This window comes from Vicugna pacos, chromosome X (assembly GCF_048564905.1).
Source record: "Vicugna pacos chromosome X, VicPac4, whole genome shotgun sequence".
NCBI lineage: Eukaryota > Metazoa > Chordata > Mammalia > Artiodactyla > Camelidae > Vicugna > Vicugna pacos.
Window position 1 is genome coordinate 104,159,797 of NC_133023.1, and position 15,499 is coordinate 104,175,295.

Here is a 15,499-nt window from a genome sequence, read left to right on the forward strand (position 1 = left end):
ACCCCCGAGGTCAGAAGCCAGGCTGTCTGTCCCCTGATGGGCAGGCCCGGCCCAGGGGACCAGACCTTCCTGGGCTCGCCTCAGTGCTCGCTCCCCACCTCCTTGGGCGGGTGTCCGAAATGCCACAGCTTCAGATGAAAGAGGCCGATGGGGACCAAAGCCTGCCCCCGGCCGGGGTCTCCAGCCTCCGCGGGCTTATCTGGTGAGACGTGTGCGGAATCGAACGCGAGAAAGAACACGGACCCGCGGTTCTCGCAGATTCTTTATTTAGCCCCGGGGAGTTTTGCTTGTCTTTATTAAAGCCCAAAATGTTCATGGTTACAGGACGGTGCTCTTCGTGTGTCTCTAGTGGTATGTGAGCTCAGGGCTTTGGGTTGTCCTTGAACCGTTCGCAGAGAGCACACTTGTAATCTGAAGAGCCCTCGGGCTCTTCATCTGCCGCGGGCCTCCTGGTTGGGGGCCATGAGCAGAAGGGCCGCGAGCAGCATGCAGTAACCCGTGTTGCACGTGGACACCACCGAGCTGGGATCGGGGCAAACAGGGGGGCTTCTGGGCAGCTCCCCTGCACCGTCCCTTCCGGCAGTAGCCGGGGGCACTAGCGTGACATTCCTGGAGGTGCCCTCCCCACTCGGGCCGCCCTGCTCGCTGGAGGGACGCTGCACTACCACCAACCTGGCCACCCGGCCGGCAGACAGGACGCCAGGGAGCATGAAGGCCCGGATGCCGCTGGGCACCTGAGCACGGGGGGCTTCCCTCTGGGTCTTCCTGTCGGCATCTTTGGTGGAGTCATTCTGATGGAAAAACTGGGTGCATCTCATAGGTGGGGCGGCTTGCTTCTTTCTCTTTGGGGTGGTTGCGCTGGAAGCGGGCCGAGCAGTTGCTCTCGGGTCACCTTTTCTCCACATGTTCTCGATCAGCAGGGGCTTCTCTCTCTGAAAGTTGCAGTTGTGGTAGATCTGAAAGGACATGAATCATTCTCGTCATTTCGGGGGAAATATTCACTCCTCCCCGCCCACCTCCATCATAAAGGTCTTGTTTGACTGTGGAGAAGAGGTCTTTTTAAATTCCTGGCAAGGTTTATTTCGCCCTGGAGTGTGCGCTCACTAAAGCTACGTGGTGCCTGGGCTGAGGTGTCACTCTAGCTCCCTGACGTGAAGTGGCCCCTGGGTCTTCGGTCACACCCGCAGGGCATCTCTAAGGGGCGAGCCTTACATGACACGCCGGACTGCCTCAGCCTTCATTCAGTACTGGCTCGCAGGAAAAAAGTCCCCCTCGGGAATGAACCCCGTTCAGCACATCACTCATCCGCTCAGGACTGGGAAGCTGTTCCAGGAACAGAGAACTCGGGAGACGGAAGGGCTGTCTACGTTACCATCAGCCTTTTCTTCCCCGGAGAGCGACCCAGAGTGCCGGGCAGGTGTATTTTCCTGAACCCGTAGAGGTTCAGTTGGCGGATGAAGCTCTTCAAGCTGTCTGTTTCAAAGATCCTGTCTGCGCCGCGCCGGCGAAGAACCTCCCGCTGGAAAAGGTCTTCCTCGATGATCAGCATGTCTCCCTTGTCGTTCCAGCGCACGGACTTGAAGGCCTCGTCCTCCACTATCATCCAGAGCTTTCTCGGGAAGGAGAGCCCAAGAACACCGTGGGTTCCGTCCACGTTGGCGGGACCTGGGTTTGGGTCCTGTGGTGGCTGGTTGTCTTGGGAGCCTGGATCTTGGCTCTCGGCCTGGTCGCCGGGCTTCTCCAAAATCTCCCTCGAATCCACCTTTGGATCTGGGGATGAACCCGATGGGGCCCCCGCTGGGGGCTCTCCATCAGCTGCGGGGGCCGCCGTGGCCGTATATTCCTCGTCGGGGCTCTGACTCGCCATGCAGCTAGTCTAGACCAGGCACATGCTCTCCCTGAGACCAGATCACTGAGCTCTCAGGGCAGAAGTGCCTTCAGTCTGAGCAGGGACGCCCAGTAAATAGTGTCCGCAGAATTCTAGAATCTCGGTAGCAGGGCAACCAGCGACTTTGGTCATCGTCCTCTTTATGTGTCACGTGAGGTCCCAGAGTTGGTCTGGACAGGGAGCCCTGGCCGAGGGGAGGGGAGGGGAGGGGTACAGAGCCCCCAGCTTCTCTGTTTTCCAGAAGTGTAGGAAGGTATGTTCAAGGTCCCGGCGAAAGGCTCCCATCTGCTGCCAGGCACCTTTCTCCCAGGGGCCAGGCCCTGAGTGGGCGGAGAGACATGATCCTGTTTCCATCCCCAAAGGTTGGGGAGGCCTGTTGCCAGCCTCCGATTTGTTCAAGGGCCAGGCCCTGGCTGGCCCTGGCTGGCCCTGGCTTGGCTGCCACCAAGGCGGCAGGGGTGAGATGGGCCCCGGGCGACTGCACCTCCCGGAAGTGGTGGTCCGAGTGCGCTGGTTGGCCCGGGCTGGCTGGCAGCGCCCGCCCCCCCGCCCCCAACAGCTCCTGCCTTGGTCTCTTCCAGCTGCTCCTGCTGGCTGGTCGGTCCAGCTCTGATGGGCCATAAGGAAGTGTCCCGTTCTCCTGCCCCTGGGTCGAGCTGTCCCCAGAGTGGGGCTGTGTGGGAGCGTGTGGGGGCACTCCCCACGTCCCACTTCAGTGTCACCAAAGCACCTGGCACATAGGGTTCCCCCCGTGCCGCGTGAGCGGATGGCCGCATCCTCCCCTGTGCTTTGGAGCCTCCTTTTGAGCTCTGCTGTCCGCAGCCCCACCCCTCTCCAGAGCACATGGGATCCTCTTTAGTGCCCATTTCTTGCCATAGAAACTCCTCGTGGCCCGAGAGCACTCACTTTCAGAACACCTGCCTTAGTCCGCGTCAGAACACCTCCCTCAGACCTCGGATTCAGCCTCCCCTGAGGCTGCTCTAAGGCCCTCTTCCCTCTTCCCTGTCACTGGGGGGGTTAGGCTCCTGCCCTGCCAGATTGCTGGCCTTCCGCTTCCAACTCGGCTCTGCCCTGCTTCTTCCCCTTTGCAGTCCTTGATCTGGGGGTTCAGCATGTATTCTGATCTGTTGAGAGCAAGCATTTCCCTGGTCTGCTCCCAGGCCTGCCCTGCTCGCCTTCCCCGAGCCAGCCCCGCCCCCAGCCCTGGGTCCCTGTCCCGCCGTCACCTCGGTGGCAGGTACACTGAATAATTTTGCCTGCTCTGGGTCCGGTACTTTTCAAGGGGCCTACTCTACAGACTCACTGCCAAGGACAGTTCCTACTTGTTGAGCTAGACGTGACCAACGGAAAGCCCGTCCACGTGTGACTGAAAATAGATGAGGCTCTGGGTGTGGGATGGGACAAGTCCAGCCCGAGAGCCGTCTTCACCACAGATGGCAGGACAGACAGGACAGCGGTCTGGGGGGACACGTGTTCTGTAGCCGCTGTGGTGACTGTTCTTCATAGTCACTGCACAGGGAGAGAGAATGGGACCTGGAAAGGCCCGTCTGCCGGGCTCCTAGGTCCTCATCCCAGCTCTGCCGCTAAGGAGAGGCGTCTGTCCTCTCTGAGGGCCACTCCCTGTTCCAGAAGGGGAGGGCAAGGGGTTCGAAAGAGATTCTCCCAAGGGGCCTTCGAGTCTGAGGGCTGTCGGCCTTTGTGGAGCTCCTAGGCCGAGACTGGAGCTTGGGCGCAGGTCTTTGTGCCTCTAAACAGGTTTACAGAGCACTTGTTCGGGTCACTCCCTCCTGCAGGGACGTGTCCTTAGAGTTCGAACTTCAGTGGAGGCCACGGGGGCGTCTCAGGAGGGGGCCAAAAGGCTGGGACATCGGCGGGCCGATCCCAGCCCTGTGGCCTCGCCTGCCGCCCGCTCCTTCCAGCCCTCCCTCACACCCTGGGTCTGGTGGGCCTGCCCCCTCACAGGTCTGCCTCCCTCCATCCCACGCACCCCTGCCCTCCCCGCCCCCGCCCCCGCCCCGGGCCGGCTGGGCCGTGGCTTTGTGTCGCGCCCCAGGGGTCGCTCTCAGCCATGGCTCAGGACACCTGTTACTCAGATACCAGCCCTCACGACGTCCAAGGCCTGCCTTTCCCAGCCTGGCCCGCCGGCCGCTGCGCCTGCCTTAGCCCCCGGTGTCCGCCAGCCCAGAGGACCCCCAACCGCTCTCCGTCACCGTCCATGGGCCCTGGGCCAGACCCGCACCCAGTCCCCGGCTGCTCTGGGACCCGCCAAGAACTCCCCTGTCTGGGCATGTCCTCAAGCTGCCTCGTCGGGTGGCAATGCCCGTCTCTATCCACAGGCCTCTCTGCATGTTGGGGCCCGGCTTCAAGGCCGGCCCGGCTTCAAGGCCACCTCGGCAGTCGGGTCTTCCTGTGGTCCCAAGCTCCCTCCCAAGGCTCCCACAGCCCGCCTTGCATGTCCAGTCCCAAGGTGGGGTGCTCCTGTCTCCCTGAGAGCTTGGGTGTATCTGCCTCCCCCTCCAGACCCGGAAAGAGGTCCTTGAGGACAGCAGACTAGGACAGGACGTGAACGTGGTCCCCAGCGTATCTTGGAACGAACAAATTTGTATGTCGCCCAGGAGCTGGCTTCAGTGTCCTTGAAAGCAGCTGTGCACGGTCACTGCGACAGTTCGAGCAGGTCGGAGGGCGCCTGCCGTCCCTTGGCGGTGCTGAGCGCTCTGCGGCGCAGCGCCGTGGACTCTTCCCGTCTGACCCGGGGCAGGTGGCAGGGAAGGCCCGGCCCGGGCCGGGGAAGGTGGAGTCGTGGGCCTAGGATCCGCCTGACGGAGAAGTAGAGCCGGCCTGTGGTCCACTGCGGACGCCCGAGCCCACGGCCTCAGCCCAGACTGGGGGCCTTGTGTCTGCCCGGAAGCCACCTGCACCCCACAGGGACAGCAGCAAAGGGGAGTCTTCCTTGTCCAGTGATGACTCATTTCGTAGTTGTCCAAAGCCAAGGAGACCCGGGAAAGCCATCCTTAGAAGCTCAAATGGCACAGGGGCCGTCGGGTGCAATGCACTTTCCAAAGGAGCCCCAGGCAAGCTCTGTTACGGCCGCTCCCCTCCCCCACTGGGGACAGGGAGACGGTGTCAGGATGTTCCCTAGTGTTAACTTTTCTGCAGCTTCTGAAAAGTCTATGTTAGGGATGTTATCCCATAAGAAATGTGGCCTTCAAGACCCAGTCAACCACAAACCCAATCCCAGTCTCAAGCCCGGTCTCGCGCTCTGGCTCTCGCTCTGTCCCTGTGTCTGTCTCCGTGACTGTCTCTCTGTCTCTGTCTCTCTCTGTCTCTGCCTCTGCCTCTGTCTCTGTCTCTCTCTGTCTCTCTCTGTCTCTGTCTCTGTCTCTCTCTCCACACCCCCACCCCCTGTGATGACCAAGTCAGCAGGTCAGGTTCGAGTTGGCCAGGAGGGCCCCGGGGAAGGAGGGGACCAGGGCAGGGTGCTGTCGTGTGGGATAAGGGCTGGGACTGGACAGCAGTGCCACCAACTGGCAGGGTCAGCTCTCAAGAAACCGCAGACAGTCCTCACCCTGGCTTTGACTGTCACAGTCACCTTCCTTTCTTGGTCCAGCTTTTACTACCTGGGCCTCAGGATCCTACTTTCTGTCACCCGACAGATGCCACGAGGACACTGAGGAGAGAAGTGGACTCTGGGTCAGGAGGTGGGCCGCAGGCTGCGATGGGTGGGCACAGCGTGGGCTCTAGATGAATTCAGACCAGGGGTCTCGGCCCCACCCCGTCACTTACTAGCACGTGATCCTGGGAAGGTTCCCGAGCCCCACGACCTCAGGGTCTTCATCTGTGCAGTGGGCGGGTGTGAGGAGGCCCGTCCCGCAGGACTGCAGGGGTGCGTGTGATGTGCGCCAAGCACCTCGCGCGGGGCGCGCTGCCTGTTGGAACCGCGATGATTGGCAGGTGCTTCTGATTTTCTTTGGCCCCAGACCCTCCCACTCCCTCCTCTGGCACTTGGCTGGTTGGTTTGTTATCCAGGTCATGTTAGAGAACACGCAGCTCAGTAGGATGTGGAAGAGCTAATCAGCCAAAAAGCATGTCTCCTAAATGAAACTAAGTAAATTCTCCCGATTAGAGGCTAGGTTACACTGAGGGGTGGGGGAGGGTTCCCAGCTGGACTCAACACCGAGCTCCTAGGAAGGGAGTCAAGGAACAACCTTTGCCCCCTCCCAGCCGCCCTTCCATCCGAACTGTGGCTTCTCAAACCCAAAACACGCCTTCTTCAAGTCTGGCCGCCGCCACCACCCGGCTTCATTACCGTCACCTCCCACAGAAGGAAGCCCAGCTTCCCAAAGCCCCCACCTGCCCTGGCTCTGCGCACTTGCACTTGGGTGCTCTCTCCCGGACCCCCTCCGCCTCGCCGCTTCTTTCCCTTGTTCTGTGGGACTTCAGGGACATGTCACCATCTTCCTGATGTGACTGGGCTCCTAGCCTGTCCTTCTAGGTGTGGGGTGTGTCTTGCTTTTCCTAGTGTCCCCACTAACACAGAGCCCTCCGGACAGCAGAGGCTCGGTGAATGTGTGCGGATGAAGTGAGATGGTGAGCAGGGATCCTGTTGATTCACACTGATTTTCTCCTACTTTCTTAAATAACCCATGGAAACCCAATTAAACATAGGGATATTACACGTATAAAATGACAAACAAGAAGGGGTAAGAAGCAAGTTAATTATTTTTACTTTTATTGTTCTAAATCTTCCCTCATCTGTATCATTGCTAATTACTCTCACATTTCCCAAACAATTCTAATTGCAATTCCATATTATGTCATCCAGGATGACCAAAAAAAAAAAAAGAGAGAGGGAGAGAGAGAGAGAGATTTCAGTCTCCTTTACAGAAGAGGAAAACTGTTGTGTTTGAACTGGATAAGCATACACACGTTGTGATCACTGTCATTCACAAAGTTAGATACTGAAGCTTATTAAATCTTCTATTAATAGGAACAGCACTGAAAAACACCTACAGGAAACAAAGATCAATTTCCATGTCACCGTAAAGGACGGGAGGAGCCCAGAGATGCTGTACGCCGTGCCCCCCGAGCTGGCCCGGGCCCTCACTCCTTCCAAGGCTGACTGCTCGCTCTGCAAACACAGGGTGAAGGATGGGCTCCCTTCCTGCCCGGCAGGAGAAGCTGCTGGACAGGGGCCTGGAAGGAGCGCGGCTGCAAGTCTGGCTCAGGCCCCCTCTTCCTCATTGCTCACGGCCTCCTCAGACAGGGACGGGAAGGAAATGGGACCCTCACTGTTGAGTCTAAACAAATGCTCCAGGACTTGCAGCTTGCTGGTCTCCGCGTGGGCCCGGGGCCCCCACAGGAACTCGTGGCGAGCGGGATCGCTGTTGGCCACCTGCCGGTACTCCAGGTACCCCTCCTGCACCCACGCTTTGGTGATCAGCTCCCTGGGCTCCCCGTAGATGAAGTGCTCCCTCCCAGGATACACCCCCATGACACCGAGTGCTCCCCACACCTCTTCCTCAGGCACCCCCCCTCCCCCCAGGACGATGACACCCAGAAGTATCACCAGGAGGCCGTTCTTGGGCATGCTCTGCTCACCACCCTGCATCCCATCACAGGTGAGGCCCAGGGTGGGGACCAGGATGTACAAGTGCTCCTTGGGGTCCACCTCCTTCACATCCACCCCAAAGACCAGCTGCATGCACTCAGAGGCCTGGCTGAAGACCGCAGGGAAGTGGTCCTGGTATTCTCTGAGGATACTCAGCATTTCTGCCCTGGTGGTCGGCTGCTTCCGGTGATACTTGAGGAGCAGGAAGCTCACCAGGTCAGCCATCATTGAAAGCTCTGCACCTTGGCGCAGGGACTCGGCACCGGCAGAGTAGGAAGAGGAGACTGAGGAGGAGCAGGGGTACCGGGGGGATGCGGCCCCCTCCTGCTCAGCCTCCAGCTGCTGCACATCCACCAGGCCCTGGGCGTCTCTTGGGTCCTGAAGGTCTTCCACAGCCTGGCGGAGCTCACTCATCTGAACCAGGGACATAATGACAGGTGTTGGCAGCTGACAGGAGTCTGGGCAGCGGTGACAGGTGGGGACCCAGTGGCCTTGTGGGAGGACAAGCTTATCGACCTTCCCAGGGTTTCTAGGGCTGAACGAGGTTTACTTTGGTGTCCCATCTTTGTTGTGGGCGTGCGGGTCCCCTCACCCTTCCCTCGGGCCCTCACCTTGACTCCTGGGAGGACCCGGGACTCTTCTCTCTGTCGCCAAGGCGTGGTTCCTTCAGATAGGATCTGACCCGTCCTCTCACACCAAGGTCCTCACCTCCCTGAAAGCCGGGAGAGAAAGGAGAGGAGGCCCCTTCCCTGCTGTGATTCAGGACAAGGATACCTCTGGTCATTGACTTTGGTTTCTGTGCACAGTTCCTTGTTCACAGCTCCCAAAGCCCTTGGGATGTCCTCAGTGTTGAGAGTGATGAATGTGCTGTTTTTGTTTTTCATGTCAATGAGATGTGTTTGCAAAGCACCTAAAATGGGGCTGGTTGCCAGAAGAGCCAATCATGTGATTAAAAGTTTGGATCTTTTGGCCCCTCCCCAGCACCACCAGGGAGGGGAGAAAGGCTGGAGATTTGAGTTCAATTGCCAATGGCCAATGGTTTAACCAATCGTGCTTATGTAATGAAGCCTCCGTCAAACCCCAAGAGGATGGGTTTGGAGAGCTTCTGGGTTGGTGAGCAGGTAGAGAGCTGGGGCAAGTGGCACTGTCTGAGAGAGCGGGGAAGTCGGCCCCGCTCCCGCACACCTTGGCCCTAGCACCTCTTCCATCTGGCTCTTCGTGACTCATGCCCTTTATGTTCAGCTGGTGATCTAGGAAGTAATACGTTTGTCAGAGACCTGTGAGCCACTCTAGCAAATCAACCAAACCTGAGGAGGAGGGCGTGGCAACCTCTGGAGGTCTTTCAGAAGGACACGTCTTTCAGAAGGACAAGTAACAGCCTCGACTTGTCACCAGCGGTGGAAACCCAAGGAGGAGGGAGTTGGAATCCCCAACCTACAGCTGGCCATTTAGCAGCACAGGGAAGAACCTTGCCTTGCGGTGGGCTTCTGAAGTGGTGGGGGGAGGGCAGTCTTGGAGGACTGAGCCTGAACCAGAGGGTCTGATGCCATCTCTGGCTAGACGGTGTCAGAACGCAGTTGAATTCTTGAACACTCTGCTGCTGTCTGAGAACTGTTGTTGGTCCGGGGAACCTCTCCCCTACGTGGAAACTGGTCCCAGGATCCATTTACACAACATCCACCCCCAGCCCCCCGAAAAAACCAGAAGCACTGGCAGCGGGGATCGGCCCCTCTGCCCTGGGCGGAGGTGCCCTCAGTGCCTGGAGGCCATGCATCTCACTCCCGCCAGGGCCTGCTCTTCCCCCCTGCCCCCACCTGGGATGACGAGTTGACATCTGCCCGTCAGACCCAGACCTCAACTCCCTGAAGACTCCCACCTTCCCACCCAGGATGGAAGTGAGCACGGCACTTAGGGCCACCACTGACTGTTCCTTCCAGGGCTGGGAACACGGGTCAGCTGGACCCGGTGGGGTCCTTCCTCTCCTGAGATGGCGGGGTACATTTGGTCCTCACGGAGAGTCCTTGCCTTGACACGTGGGATATCCTAGGACCGCTCCCTCTGCTGGCCTGATGCTTCCCCTCAGACCAAGGTCCTCACACCCTGAGATACCCCACCCCCAACCACGTGACGGAAGTGATGGCAGGCCCCATCCGGCCAGACCTGACTGGGGACTCCTAGGGCTGAAACAGCTCAAGCCGGACACTGTAAGTTCCCATCTCTTTTGGGGTGAGGGTCTCCTCATGCCCTGCATCCACCCAAAGGGTCCTTTTCCTGAGCCCTGGCACATCCTGTGAGTCCTTCTGCTGCTGACCGGTTGTGGCTCCTTCTGCCAACCTCAGAACTAGGTCTGAATTCCCTGAGAGCCTGGGGCAGAGGTGAGGGGGCAGCACCATTGGCCACTCCTGCCCAGGGACTTCAGGGATGACAGGGGGCAGGGCCGGATTCTGTGGGCTCGCTCTCTACTCTCAGTATCAAGACATTCACATTTACGCCCAGCAAGTCCTGGAACCCTCCCCTCCGCTAACATGAGGTTGTCCCCTGCAGGCCGACACCACCATCGCACTGAGTTTGAGGATAAAGTGGGGAGGTGATGCCTCCTGACTTACACCCGGGCCTCCCAGGAAGGACCAGAGGAGCAAGTTTCTGTTGAGGCCCCCTCTACCTGGGGAGGGGGTCTGCCCAGTCCTACTGGGGGTTCCGGGGAGACCACCCTCTGCACATCTGAGCCACACTCCTCAGACCAGGGACTTCACCTCCCAAGGACCTCTGAGTAAGAGGTCAGAAAACATCTCACCTGGTCACCCTGCTCTGGGGCCTCCAAGACCCAGCACAAGGGCAAAGGCTCCCTCACGGTCCTCACATTGCCCCCTGGTAATTTAGGATTCTGTCCTCTGCCCATCTGACGCCCCGCCCCTCATACCAGGAGCCCTGTCCCTCTGAGACCGGGATGTCAGGAAATGCTGCCTTTGGTCATCCTGCCCTATAGCCCCCCATGGCCGACTCTGTTCCGGGGTGCAGGGTCTCTTGGTCCTCCCTCAGGGTCCTCACCTTGACTACCAGGGGGACCGGGGATACCCTGCTCTGCATACCTGAGGTCCCCCCTCCTTATATTAAGGCCCCAGTCTCTCTGAGACCCGGATGGGGAAGTCGAGACACCAAAGAGCAACGTGTGCTCATCTCGCCCTGGGGCCTCCCAGGGATAAAAGCAGGGGCAGGATCGGTTCGGCGGGTCCCCACTGATCTGGGGTCTCTGGTTCCCTCAGTCCTCCCTCAGGATCCTCACCGTGACGCCAGGCAGGAACGGGGATTCCCACCTCAGCCCATCTGAGGCCCCGCCCCTCAAACCTGGGCCCCATTCCCTCTGAGACGCGGATGTCAGGAAATGTGCCTGTGGTCATGCCACCCTATGATCTCCCAGGAACGACTCTGTACTGGGGTCCAGGGTCCCGCAGTCCTCCCTCACAGTCCTTGCTCACTGTCCTGACAGGCCCTCCGCCCTGCGTTTCCCAAGCTGAGGCTTCGCTCCCCACAGCAGCGCCCCAGTCCCTCCGAGGCCCGGATGCGGAAGTCCCGGCACGCTGCCGTGGGCTCGTCCGGCCTGAGGCCTCCGAGGGCTGACTGCCGGGGTAGATATCTTGGGGTCCCCTCAATTCTGGAGTCCAGGGTGTCCCCAGTCCTTCCTCAGGGTCCTCACCTCGGCGCCCGGCAGGAACTGGGATTCTCTCCTCAGCCCACCCGAGGCCCCGCCCCTCAAACCAGGTCCGCAGTCCCTCTGAGACCCGGATGTCAGGAAATGCTGCCTGAGGTGATCCGGCCCCATGACCTCCCGGGACCGACTCTGTGCTGGGGTCTCTGGTCCCCTCAGGCCTCCCTCAGGGTCCTCACCTTGACGCCCGGCAGGAACTGGGATTCTCCACTCTGCCCCCTTGAGCTCCCCCTCCTTGTACTACATCCCGACTCCGTCTGAGACCCGGATGCGGAAGTCAGGGCACGCTGCCATGTGCTCATCAGCACAGGGCCTACCAGGGCTGACTGCAGGGGTAGATAGCTTGGGGTCCCCTCTATTCTGGAGTCCAGAGTCTCCTAGATCCTCCCTCAAGGTCCTCAGATTCACTCAGGCGGCATGGAGCCTCCCTTCAGCCCACCCGAGGCCCCGCCCCTCAAACCAGGTCCGCAGTCCCTCTGAGACCCGGATGTCAGGAAATGCCGCCGGTGCTCACCCTGCCCTGTGGCCTCCAAGGTGCAACACTGTCCCGGGGTGCAGGATCCCTCCGTTCTCCCTCGGGGTCCTCACCTTGACTCAGGCGGCATGTGATCTCCCCTCTGGCCACCCGAGGCCCCGCCCCTCATCCCAGGACCCCCGTCCTTCCGAGACCCGGATGTCAGGAAGTCAGGACCCCACGAGTGCTCATCCCACCCAGGCCCTCCCAGGGCTGACAGCAGGGGCGGGGATCTGTGGGGCCCCTTCTGTCCTCCCTCAGCGTCCTCAGCTTGAGCCCCATCAGGTCCTGGGACGCCCCCTTGTTGACCCGAGCCCACACCCTCACACCAAGGCCCTCACTGCCCTGAGACCCCCCAGGGGAGTCTCTGGACTCACATGAGGCCACCAGGCCCAGGGCTTCCCAGGACTGTGGACGCCAGGGGCTGAGATGGATTCCATGGGTTCCCTCAGCCCTCCCTCTGCTCCTCACCTGGACTCCTGGCTGGGCCTGGACACCTCCCTCTGCCCACCTGAGCTTGGTCCCCTTGGACTCAGACCCTCCAGAGCCAGGACACCAGAGAGGGAAGCAGGGATGAGGGGGTGGGGATCTGATCCTTGCAACCCTGCCTGGGGTCTCCCAGGGGTGACCGCAGAACCGACCTGGATGCCTGCAAACCGAGTCCCCACACACGGTTCTACCTTGACTCCTGGCAGCGCTGGGCTCCTTCACTAGCAAACCTGAAGCCGGCCTCCCTCACCCAGGCCCTCACCTCACTCACCTCCCAAGGTTGGGGCATCAGTGCCCATCACATCTGGACCCCGAGCCCAGGGGTTTCCGAGGGCTGTCGGGGGTGGGGCGGAGGTGGATTCCCTGGGGGCCTCAGTCTCCTGTGTCCTCACCTTGCCTCCTGACAGGACTTGGGAGCCGCCCTCTACCCTCCTGAGACTGCGTCTCTCAGACCTAGCCTCTGACTCCCCGAGTTCACTGAAGAAATGGGGGCCGGGGAATGATCAGCCTGACAGCCCCGCCCGGGGGTCCCCAGGATTCTGGCGCGGGGCCGATTTGCATTCTTAGGGTCCCTGTGTTGTGGGGTGGTTGGACCCCTCTGTCCTTACCCCGGAGGGCCCTCACCCACCCTCGCACACAAAAGCTGCAGTCCCAGCAAAGATGCTGGAGGGGACCTGCCTCCTGGTGACCGTGAAGGGGCAGAGAGCAACACACCTTCCCTCGCGGGCTCCCCGACAACTAGCCTGACTTCGTAGACGGTCTATTCGAAAGACTTACCTTTTCCTGAAGAGGCTGAGCAGTGGCAGGGGAGTTGCGGATCCCTTGGGTTGATGACTGGATAATAGTACGTGTTCCAGAGCCGTGATTTTCACTTGTTAATTCTCATCCATAGTAAGAACTACATTTTTCATCTGCAGCTACTGTGCGTGTATCTATATCATGTCTAGACTGTATGTGCTTATGTACACGTACATCCACACACCACACACATGGACCAAACATGCCACGTGTGCCCCATGTGGAAACCTGGGCAGTTCCCAGACACAGGTGCCTGCCCTGGGCCCTGAGGCGCGGATCCCCGTCCCCTTGCGGGAGCCCTGAGAGCCCACCGGACCCGAGGGCACCATGCTTTGAACTACAGGCCTGCCGCCTGCCTGACACCCCATCTGCCCAGGGCAGTGAGCCTGCAGGAGAACGTGGGCCCCCCAGTCGGCTGGGAGAGAAGCCGAGCAGAGTGGGCAGGAGGAAGTGGGAGCAGGGCCCCAGCCTGAACACAAGAGCAGACTTCAGAGGGCCGAGCCTTTACCCCCACGTCCAGGAGCCTTCTCCATCCTCACACCCTCTGTCCTAGACCCAGACCCGCCTCCTGGGGCCCCGTCTCCATTTCAGGATGGATGGTGATCCCGCGGGGCTGGGACAGGCCACGTGGGCAGAATCCGGTGTCAGGCTCTCCTGAGCACCGATGCCTGGCTTCCCTGTGTTCTCAGCTACGTGGCATGAGGCACCAGCTGGTAGGACAGCGTGCAGGACAGCTGGGGCCCCCGTGAGTGTTGGCGAGTCGGCTCAGACCAGTGGGGCACAGGGCTTTCGACACACACAAAGCTCAGACTGAATGTGTGTCCTGCGGCCGCTAAGCCGAGCCAGTCGTGGAAACCGTCTGTGCCTCGATTTCTGCCCGTCAAACGGGCATAGTGATCGTACCCGTTGAAAGCACTGGTGCGCGTTTACACACGGTGTGGCCTGTCCCTACAATGTCTGGGCCAAGGACGTGGACAGTAGATGCAGCTGTTGTCACTGTGCGTGTACGATGTGCCTTCCCCACAGTGTGAGGCTTCTGAACCAGTGTGTATCTCCCGGTCCACTGACTCAGGTGGGTTTCCTCTTCTCACCGCCGCTCTGTTATTGAGAATGGGACCCCTCGCGTGCCAGAAGTGCTTAGACATGACATAGCTTGTTCTAGACCCAGCATGGGTGACGCTCAGGGGCCCTGGACCAGCACAGGGGAATGGACTGTGCTGAGGGGCTTGGCCCTGGGGAGGAGGCATCAGGACCTCTGCAGGTGCTCCGTCCTGATCCACACAGCCCACCACAGAGCTCTGTGAGCGAGGGTGTTCTGGGGACTCTCTGAGTGTCAGGGAAAGTTTCCACCGTCGGCCTTTCCCCTGGCCCCCCGAGGAAACGTTTCCTCACCCAGAGCCACATTCCAAGTTCTCACGGTCACAGCTCCGACTTGGAGGATGTGCCCGCCACGTGGTTGCTTCAGAAGCGTTTGGGCTCACACACGGTCTCTCAAGGTGGGAACCAATCTGAGTTACCTAGAGCCATCCTAAATTCTTTTCCTCTGAGCTTTCCAGTTGCCTCTTCTGCTTTTCCTCCTAGAAAGAGGAATAGGAACGATGTCCAGAGGACAAAATCTTGCACACACAGTGTGACTGAAGCTGCCTCCTGATGCTTTGGGCAGGAGTCTCAAAATCTTTAGCTTGACTGTGCCTTTCCCAGCTTGATACCTAGTGATCAACAGGTGTGAGGAGTCACTTGATGATCACACACACACACACATCGTAACTAGACACGTACTGGAATTGGGAAAATCTGGTACAGTGACAACACCAAATGCTGGGGAGGATTTGGAGCAGCAGGAACTCCCATTCATTGCTGGTGGGAATACAAGATGGTACAGCTACATTGGAACAGCTTGGCAGGTTCTTATAAAAGTAAACAAACTCTTACCGTATGATCCAGAAACCATATGGGTATTTACCCAAAGAAGTTGAAAACTTGTGTCCGCACAGAAACCTACACATGGATGTTTATAGCAGCTTTACTTAGAACTGCCAAACTATAGATGCAAACAAGAGGTCCTTACGTCGGTCAATAAATACACTTTGGTATGTGCAGGAAATGGAGTGTCGCCCAGTGCAAAAAAGAAATGAGTTATCAAGCAAGGAATAGACATGAAGAACCTTCGATGCAATTACAAACTGAGTGATTCTGAAAAGGCAACATACGGTATTATTTCAACTATGTGACGTTCTGTGAAGGCAAAATGATGGAGACGCTAAGAAGATGAGTGTTTGCAGGCGCTGTGGGGAGAGGAATGAATAGGCGCTGTACAGCAGAGGGTGGTTAGTGACGTGAAATAGTCTGCATGATACCCCAGTGATGAGGGCATGTCATACACGTTTGCCAAAACCCAGGGAATGTGCAACAGCAAGAGTGAACCCCAAGGGAAACTCTAATTTCTAGGTGACAACGTAGGTCCATCAATTCTGACACATGGACGACTCTGGTGGG

General features: G+C 59.1%; 2 protein-coding genes across 6 annotated transcripts; both read right to left on the minus strand.

Moving 5' to 3' along the window:
* Nucleotides 1–249: 249 nt before the first annotated feature.
* LOC140691910 (heat shock transcription factor, X-linked member 3-like) lies at nucleotides 250–1,946 on the minus strand. The gene is made up of 2 exons (XM_072956344.1): nucleotides 1,373–1,946; nucleotides 250–956 (listed from the first exon to the last, which is right to left on the minus strand). Exons 1-2 carry the CDS (start codon nucleotides 1,865–1,867, stop codon nucleotides 432–434), a joined length of 1,020 nt encoding a protein of 339 aa, XP_072812445.1. The 5' UTR covers nucleotides 1,868–1,946; the 3' UTR covers nucleotides 250–431.
* Nucleotides 1,947–6,600: 4,654 nt separating this feature from the next.
* On the minus strand, nucleotides 6,601–11,823 carry LOC140691868 (melanoma-associated antigen 10-like). 5 transcript variants are annotated; one of them, XM_072956171.1, is made up of 3 exons: nucleotides 11,717–11,823; nucleotides 8,108–8,248; nucleotides 6,601–7,910 (listed from the first exon to the last, which is right to left on the minus strand). In XM_072956171.1, exon 3 carries the CDS (start codon nucleotides 7,908–7,910, stop codon nucleotides 7,110–7,112), a length of 801 nt encoding a protein of 266 aa, XP_072812272.1. In that variant the 5' UTR covers nucleotides 8,108–8,248; nucleotides 11,717–11,823; the 3' UTR covers nucleotides 6,601–7,109. The 5 variants fall into 5 exon arrangements, with proteins under 5 accessions (XP_072812272.1, XP_072812274.1, XP_072812271.1 ...); XM_072956173.1 differs by lacking the exon at nucleotides 11,717–11,823 and adding an exon at nucleotides 11,382–11,637 and having other exon boundaries at nucleotides 8,108–8,208; XM_072956170.1 differs by lacking the exon at nucleotides 11,717–11,823 and adding an exon at nucleotides 11,382–11,637.
* Nucleotides 11,824–15,499: the final 3,676 nt, after the last annotated feature.